Here is a 9265-nt window from a genome sequence, read left to right on the forward strand (position 1 = left end):
CATTACATCAACAGCAGCAGCAGCCTCTGAGCCTTAGTGACTGGGCTGTGGGTGATGATCACCGCACGTCACAGCCCAGCATGAGGAGAAGGAGAGGAGGTTTACTTACCATCCTGCAGCTGTGCGCAGGGCCAGCAGCAGGAGCGAGAGGAGGAGGAGCCATGTCGGGTGAGTATGTTATCATGTGGGGGTGGAATGATGAGCTGAGTGCAGGGTGCCACTGCAAATGATTATGGGAGTTGTAGGAACTGAACCCAGGAAGTCAGGATAGAGATTAACCCCATCAAACCTAGAGGAAGTGCTGCTAGAGCATGATAAAAGGTAATATTGCTGAAACAATAGATGTGTTGACAGGCACATAATAGCAAGATTTAGGAGGGAAGAAAAAAAAAGTTTTGGTAACTGGACAACTTCTTTAATATTTCATACAGAAAATACATCTTGTCCTGTTACTTTCCACAGCTGTCCACCAGCAGATTATGAACATTTACAGAATGTAAGCGAACAATCTTATCCAAGAACATGCAAGATTCCCAGAAAAATGGGTAAACAAAAAAATATTAACATAATACATATTCTGGTTTACTGTACCAAAAACCTGGAGAATTATTTAAGGCTCAAAGTTTCTAGCACTGGTAATGGGTCCAGCTGACAGACATCAGGGGTTTGTCCTGAGGACTCAGAGACAGGTGTTTTGGAAGAGTGTTTTCTCTTCTTGGATGACTTCTTCGGCTTGTAGCCCGAGAGGCGGGAAGCAAGGCTTCTTACAGGTGGTGATGGCTTCACCTATGGAGGTAAGAATGTTAGCCATAAATAAAATATAGATTATATAGCGTATTTTTCAGTTTATAAGACATACTCTAAATTTGGGGTATCATAAGTCTTACAATCCAGTGGTGTCTTATTGAGGCGGCAGCAAATCAATGGTGATGGCGGTGTGGCGTGTGTCTCAGATGCTTGCTGTGAGGTAGGCAAAAATCCAGAAACTGGCGGCGGTGCGGGCTTCTTAAGAAATTGCGCCCAGAGACTGCGCATGCGCAAATTGAGCTATATGCTCAATGACAAGTCAAGATCTCATATGCACACATGCCCCATTTTCCTTTAGTCCGCTGCTGGGAGATGAATGGGTCTGAGGCAGCGCATGCGCAGATGAGATCTTGAGCCGAGCGCACCATCTGCACATGTGCTAACTCCGGGCGCCATTATTTGAAGCTGGCACTGCCAACATTTTCAGGATGGCCCCCTGCCTCACTGCCCAGAGCACAGCCACTGCTACCCCTTTCCACCACCTCCTGGTATCCGAATTTAGCATAAGTCGCATCCCGCATTTACCCCCTCACAAATTTTTGAGAGGATAGTGTGTCTTACATAGTTACTAAGGTTGAAAAAAAAAAAGAAAAAAAAAAAAAAAGGACCTAGGTCCATCTAGTTCAACCTTCCTCCACCAGTTCTACATTTGGTCACCAAGTCTTTTATAACCAACAATGTTTTGTGTACTGAGGAAATCATCCAGCCCTTTTTTAAAAGCTGTTATAGTATCTGCCATTACTACCCTCTTGTGGTAGGGCATTCCACAGTCTGACTGCTCTAACTGTAAAGAACCCTTTCCTATTTAGCGGTCGGTGTCTTATCCAGAAAAAAAAAAAAAAAAAAAATTAAGTAAAGTACTAAATGAGCTATTCTTCAGTCTGTTTACATGGCCTAATTTTTGGGGGGCTAAAACATTGGGAATTTTCCCTTGAGAAACCCTTCTACTATAAAAGGGTAACATGCCAGCTAAAGGCCGCCATGTGTAGATGTAGCAGCCAGTGTAGCTTTCTGCACTGACACTGTATAGTAGTGGGTCGTGGACATGCGGATGCATTTCCATGAAACTGCTATGAATAAACTATAAAATGCAGCAGAATTTCAGGAAGAGCCCTAACAAATCTAGACTATACTTACCATTTTCTTCTTCATTGGGTCATGGGTATTGGCATGTCGGGCCAAGCTTTGCTGCATAAAACAAAAAAAGTTAATTAGTGCATTATAGACAGACTAGTTTTCGCTAACATTACATTAGTTTCTGTAAAATATCCAGTATTCAATTTGGTTTCATTTAAGCAAATCCAACAAGTATTTTTTAGCAGAAAGGAAAGTTCATGAGGATCATTTAAACCTGGCACGTATAGTAGAGTGCCTCACCTTCATTGCAAAGGTTTTCCCACAGTCTTCATGTTCACAAATAAATGACCGCAAGTTCTCATGGAAGGAGAGAATATGGTTTTTGAGGCCGAATTTTGCCGTGTACGTCCGGTCACAGTTCTCCCGTGGGCATTTATAGACAGATCTCTCTTCTCGGTGGATTTTCTTGTGGTCCTTCAGGTTTGTTTTTCTCTTGAATGTGCGATTACAGACAGTGCATATAATATCAACTGAGAAGGAGAACATCAAGGGTCAGACTTTATAGCTGATGGCTAGCTCTTTAATATTGTTAAAAAGGTTGTGTTGCATGGTTTCTCTCTCGTGGCTGATAGAATGCTGTTTATGAGCCATGTAGTCAGACCCCCACCCCCCTAAATATGGGACCTGAGGTGACATTGTATGACCAGAATTTTGGTTATTCTCAGTCATGCAATACCTTTTCAGGTCCAGCATTTGCTAAATTGTCTTCCCAGTTTCTAGTGTACAGCATAGCCAGTTTCAGTTTATTACCATACACCATCTTGACAGAACGCAATATCCAAACCAAAATGTGATTGCAAGTCTCACCAGGCTTAGTGCCATGGAGAGTCAAGCCCTATTCAGACTGTGGATGTGCAAATAAAGGCCCAACACAAGAAAGCCCAAACCCAATTCAGTTGCCCAAGACCTAGTTCATAGCCCAGCCTATCAGTGTAGGGGGTTCCACCAATGTGACGAACCAAACCTTCATTGTTTATCCAGACATACAAGTGACTGTGCCTGAAACTATAAGAAGCTGGATCAGACTCATGTCAAATTCCCAGGTCAGTCATCTCCATCGGTGGTTATTTAAGGCTGTATTGGTGCACCAGCTCCGTAGGATACCTGAGCCCAACTTGTGGAGATCAGACTCTGGTAGTAGGTGCACTGAGATGTTTGGGAGAGCATGCTGATTTAGGGAGAAGAAAGAAGGTGAATGCATTACAACAGAGCACCTTATTATGGGGCCTTGTAGTAACCAGAAGCATGTCAGACTTCGAATTGTAGCATTAGCATGTGCCGTGTGGTGGGACAGCTCTAGCATTTTTTCGCCAGCCAAAGATTACACCATGGCTGAGATTTAGGCAGTGTTTGACATGTAAGCTGTAGACTGAGAAAGTGATTGTGTAACACATACCTATCCTATGGTCTCAAGTATTTTAAGTTAAGCTTCAGGCTCAGATGAGGTGCATATATTTAGAATCCCCTTTAAAAATTAGGATCCAGCAGAGAGGCTTACCTGAGTGAGCATCGGCTGCGTGTTTCAAGTACTCTGACCAGGTCTTTCCAACAAATGGACAAGAACTATCTTTTTGGCATGGATACCCTGCAGAAAATAAAGTCTATGAGAGCCTAAAGAGACATTCAAAACATGTGACTGATCAATGTGGGGCCCTAGCCATCATTAGAACACAAGTCCTTAAAGTCTTCACCTATGGGTTGCATGGAGGTAGCAACCAGCACCTTCCTATACAGTTAGAAATATGCCATCTGAAGAGACTGGAAGAAGCAATAGTGTACAGCATTTTCTGGCATATAAGACGAATTTTTAACCCCTGAAAATCTTCTCAAAAGTTGGGGAAAGGGGAGGGGGAGGTTCGTCTAAAACAGCGGTGCTGCCGTCATGGCTTTACTGCAGTTGAATGTTTTTCATTGCCGTTGTAAAGCATTCAACTACAGTAAAGCGCTAACAGCAGCGGCTGCCCTGTGTATTGGATGCGATCATGGCGTTGTCTATGTGCCTGCGGTCCACAATAAGCACTCCATGATAGTTTGCCCAAACATGGGGCCCACTGCTGTCAGTGCTTTATGGCGCTGCAAAGCATTCAACTGCAGTAAAGCCATGATGCAGCTTGCAGCGGCGGCTCCGTGCTCTGGACAAGATCACTGGGGGGGGTCTGTCTTGTGGTCTGCAAGAAGCAGCTGAGGTCACTGTGGGAATGAAGGAGAGGTGAGAATATTTTTTTTTTTTTATTAGGTGTAAACAGCATAATAGGGGGGGGGGGGGGGGAACAAGAAGGGGCCCAGTAGGAGAACATTACTAAAACAATGGGCACATTACTCAGGTCGGCTTATACACGAGTATATACACGGTATATCCCAAACGCTATATTTTAACTGGAAAAGTTGGGGATAGTCTTACACGCCGGAAAATACGGTACTTCTGTGTTGTTCCTATGATAATTAGGTTTTATAGCTCGTTTTAGATACAGCACTTGTTATCAAGCAAGTGCAGTGCTTATGTCTATTAAGCTTGCAAGCACTAATCCAAATCTGGGGATTAGTATCTTTGGCATTATTTTAGTGCTTGAGAGGCAAAGCCACCTCATACAGCAGAGTTGGGGCCAGTGGCACAGTGATGCCTTTGGTCTACACTGTCAAACAAGCAAAAAGCCAAGAAGCTGTGTGCTCCGTAAGGGATGTTAGGGCAACAACCCTTATTGTCCCAGTGATGTTGTGACTTGTAAAGGTCTCACAAGAGTTTGGGAAATGCATTATGATACCTGCATGAATTTTCTCATGGCGTTTAAGCTTAGAAGGTGAAGCGTAGCTTTTATCACATCCTTCATGACTACATCTGTGGACGATAAAAAGGGATTTATACAGTTTCCATAATACTCAATGATGGGCTACTAAGACTTGTAGTATTTGGCCATTATATATCAGATAATAGGGCATATCCAAACCTCATGATTTGACATGTATTTATTGATAAAGTCAAAGTCTAACATTGCATTCAGTCATGTATGTGCCTCTGACCCCACTGAATGAAGTTACAAGTAATGTGGATCCATCTACTGTCTTAAATATGAAGTTAGAATGGGTGTGATTAAGGTTCTGGTAAATTCTTTTAGAAGACCAGGTTTCCATGTCTAGGGCCTCTCAAAACCAGAAGGGTCCCTCAACTGAGGTTAAAATATCAGAAACCCCATGGAGCGGCTCAAATTATCAAACAAGAGGGCAATTGACCGGTTCCACCAAATGGGGCATAGTGAGCCACTCCGAGGTGAAGAACTTAAAGGGAACCTGTCACTGAACGTTCATAATACTTACCTAACAACGGTGCGGAGCAGACGGGTCGGATGGGAGTTTCCGTTCTCCGGGCCCCGCGCCTCCCTCTTTCAGCCATCTTTGTTTTCCTTCTGAAGCTAGTCTGGATGACATGTTCTACGTCATCTACACTGGATGCCAGTGAGGTCCTGCGCAGGCACACTTTGATCTGCCCTAAGAATGGCAGATCAAAGTACGCCTGCGCGCAGGACCTCACTGTCGGCTAGCGTAGATTACGTAGAACATGTCATCCAGACTAGCTTCAGAAGGAAAACAAAGATGGCTAAAAGAAGGAGGCGTGGGACCCGGAGAACGGAGACGCCCACCCGACCAGTCTGCTCCGCACCGACCGTTAGGTGAGTATTATGAACATCCGGTGACAGGTTTCCTTTAACCTGCTGGTTGAGAACAGTGTTCTGAAATAAAGTTGAAAGAACAGTGTTTTCAGTAGGAAGGAAAAAAAAAAATAAATAAAAATATACAAATGTACAAATTGGTATGCACATGAGGCTGAAGAGCTGTGGTAGGTTTGTAACTGAAGCCTGTGTCACCTGAGCACCACCTCCTGCAGAACGGAGAGCCTCTATGATGTGGGACAACACACACGAAGGCAATGCTGGTCAGAAAATGCAGCCGAAGCGATTGAGGCTTCAGATCTACAATAGCTGTTCTGCCTCATTTGCACAACTATTTCAAAGCCAATGTCTAACTTCTGAAGCCACAGTTGTCCCCCCACATAAATGAATGCTCCCATAGCAAACTTCAGGATCCGTCCTCGCATCAAGGGATCACTGGATGACTAAGCAAAGGCCCCAATTTTCTGATAAAAAAATCCCGTATACTGACATCTGATGGCTGATTTGGAAATCATGATTGTTTAGGTGCAGCATTGTACCACGAGTAGTTGCAGGTCACTTACTTGAAAGGACGCTGGTTCGTATGGATGTACTGATGAATTTTTAGCTGGTTATGCTTTTTGAACTCTTGTCCGCAATCTGCGAAATAACACTGAGAAGAAAAAACAAATGTGAACCACAGTGATACACAATTGCTAGTGAACATCCCACACGTTGTTTTAGGAGAACACAGACACAGACTACAGGATGTCAGGGGGCAGACAAGGCAGCACACCACCATATTAAGTTCATGGCCAACGGAACAGAAGAAAATAATTGACTACTGGGTAACCCTAATATCTTAACCCCTTAACGACCCATGACGTACTGGGTACGTCATAGATCGGGTGCGGTTAATCCCCGCCCCCTGCCATGGGCAGGCCGCGGCGATCCACGCACATATCAGCTGTTTAACAGCTGATGTGTGCCTGCTAGTCGCGAGTGGAATCACTTCCACCTGCGACTATTCACCCCTTACATCTTGCTGCCAAAATCTGGCAGCGAGGTGTATATGCGCGCCGCCATTACAGTGACTTACCCCGCCCCCATCGGAAGTCACATGACATGATCACGTGACTGTCGGTGGTTGCCATGGTAGCACAAGGTCATATGATGATGCCTGTAGCTAACATGGGTCACTTCCTCTCAATGCCGGAATACAGCCGGCATTGAAAGTAAAGAACCAAATCTGCAGATCTCAGCTGTGTAGCTAGGATCTGGAGATATTGCAGAGCGATCAGATTGCTGATCGCTATAGCCCCCTAGGTGGAATAGTAAAAAAAGTTTAACACCCACACAAAATACCTAGGGGCTGAAGGGGGTTAAATGTCCATCAGAAAATAACGCTCGATTCTTACCTCTAGCAGCGCCACAGTTCCAACGATGTTTGCACAATGCTATACCCGCCGGTCACAACATTGTTATGCTCTCCAGGAGGTTGGCATCCAGCGTTTATATTTTATGATTGGCAGTACAGTGCCCAAGGAACTGTCCAGTGGTGGCCCACACCTTTAACCCCTTCACGATGGGGCCAATTTTGCCATTCTTCCATCAATATAGGCATCTGAGGGTTTGTTTTATTGTGGAACGAGTTGTACTTTCAAGTGAAACTATTAGTTTTACCATATAGTGTAGTGGAAAAAAGGCATTTACCCCCTTCCTCCAACTAGTCTGCTCTTTTAGCAGGGGCGTGCCAACATTCTTTTCAATACCCATTGCCCAGCGTCGTCAGCTGTGATGGACGTACCTGTCCGTTGTCACTGCCTCAGATGCAGTGTTTACGCTAAGAGAGCATGATCAGAAGTCTCAGCACTCCCGGTCATGTGCACCATGAAGCAGAGTGTATGCGTCCTTGCTTCAGAGGTCTAGTCCCGGACCTCATTAGCATATAATTAAAGGGGTGGTTCACCCATATTTTCTTTTTTTTCTATATCGATATTATATTGAGAAACAATGTTTCTCTCAAATACCTTATTTTAGCACTAGTGCCTGTGAGGTGCTATTGCAGACCGCTATTCCCATATCCGGTAACATCAAGTCAAGTTTCGGATATGTCACATCCCCGCGGCGGTCCCAGTCTTCCTGACTCCCTGAGCGGTGGGCGGTGTTTCACCGCTTGACGCGTTCTGCTGTGAGGAAGGAGGGAGCAGATGCGCTGTGATGAGCAGTGAAACTCTGCCCACAGCCCAGTGAGTCAGAAAGACTGGGGCCGGCCGCAGTGTCTGTGAGTGATGGGCTGTGGGCGGTGTTTCACCGCTCGTCACAGCCCAGTCTCCTGGTTGCAGCACTCTGCTGTTAGGGAGCAGATGGGCTGTGACGAGTGGTAAAACACCGCCCACAGCCCATCACTCAGACACTGCGGCCGGCAGCAGTGTCAGGAACTTTACATGACGTCACCGGATCCCTGATGTCACGGAGCACGGGGGATCACTGAGTGGGGAAAAGCGGTCTGCAATAGCGCCTCTCACAGGCACTATTGCCAACGAAGGGAATTTTGTTTACTTACCGTAAATTCCTTTTCTTCTAGCTCCTATTGGGAGACCCAGACAATTGGGTGTATAGCTTCTGCCTCCGGAGGCCACACAAACTATTACACTTTAAAAGTGTAACCCCTCCCCTCTGCCTATACACCCCCCCGTGGATCACGGGCTCCTCAGTTTTGGTGCAAAAGCAGGAAGGAGAAAACTTATAAATTGGTCTAGGGTAAATGCAATCTGAAGGATGTTCGGAGAACTGCAAACCATGAACCAAAAAGAACAATTCAACATGAACAACATGTGTACACAAAAAAAAAAAACAAAAAAAAAAAAACACAACCAGCCCGAAGGGTACAGGGGCGGGTGCTGGGTCTCCCAATAGGAGCTAGAAGAAAAAGGAATTTACGGTAAGTAAACAAAATTCCCTTCTTCTTTGTCGCTCCATTGGGAGACCCAGACAATTGGGACGTCCAAGAGCAGTCCCTGGGTGGGTAAAAGAATACCTCAATAAAAAGCCGAAAAAACGGCCCCCCTCTTACAGGTGGGCAACCGCCGCCTGAAGGACTCGCCTACCTAGACTGGCGTCTGCCGAAGCATAGGTATGCACTTGATAGTGTTTCGTGAAAGTGTGCAGACTAGACCACGTAGCTGCCTGACACCTGCTGAGCCGTAGCCCGGTGCCGCAATGCCCAGGACGCACCCACGGCTCTGGTAGAATGGGCTTTCAGCCCTGAAGGAAGCGGAAGCCCAGAAGAACGGTAGGCTTCGAGAATCGGTTCCTTGATCCACCGAGCCAAGGTTGACTTGGAAGCCTGCGAGCCCTTACGCTGGCCAGCGACAAGGACAAAGAGCGCATCTGAACGACGCAGGGGCGCCGTGCGAGACACGTAGAGCTGGAGTGCCCTCACAAGATCCAAAGAGTGCAAATACTTTTCACACTGGTGAATTGGATTAGGGCAAAATGAAGGCAAGGAGATATCCTGATTGAGATGAAAAGGGGATACCACCTTAGGGAGAAATTCCGGGACCGGACGCAGAACCACCTTATCCTGGTGAAACACCAGGAAGGGGGCTTTGCATGACAGCGCTGCTAGCTCAGACACTCTCCGAAGTGATGTGACTGCCACTAGGAAGGCCACC

The 9265-nt window shown here is 45.9% G+C and overlaps 1 protein-coding gene across 1 annotated transcript in view; it reads right to left on the reverse strand.

Annotated features, from left to right (window-relative positions):
- Nucleotides 1-399: 399 nt before the first annotated feature.
- GTF3A (general transcription factor IIIA) overlaps nucleotides 400-9265 on the reverse strand; it is an 18594-nt gene continuing 9728 nt past the window's right edge. The window contains exons 4-9 of the mRNA XM_075337369.1: nucleotides 6173-6261; nucleotides 4707-4780; nucleotides 3443-3529; nucleotides 2185-2414; nucleotides 1945-1995; nucleotides 400-786 (exon numbers count right to left, since the gene is read on the reverse strand). Coding sequence (XP_075193484.1) covers nucleotides 607-786; nucleotides 1945-1995; nucleotides 2185-2414; nucleotides 3443-3529; nucleotides 4707-4780; nucleotides 6173-6261 — 711 coding nt within the window. The 3' untranslated portion in view covers nucleotides 400-606. The remainder of the gene's footprint in view (nucleotides 787-1944; nucleotides 1996-2184; nucleotides 2415-3442; nucleotides 3530-4706; nucleotides 4781-6172; nucleotides 6262-9265) is intronic.

Source organism: Anomaloglossus baeobatrachus, chromosome 2, assembly GCF_048569485.1.
Source record: "Anomaloglossus baeobatrachus isolate aAnoBae1 chromosome 2, aAnoBae1.hap1, whole genome shotgun sequence".
In the NCBI taxonomy this organism is placed as follows: Eukaryota; Metazoa; Chordata; class Amphibia; order Anura; family Aromobatidae; genus Anomaloglossus; species Anomaloglossus baeobatrachus.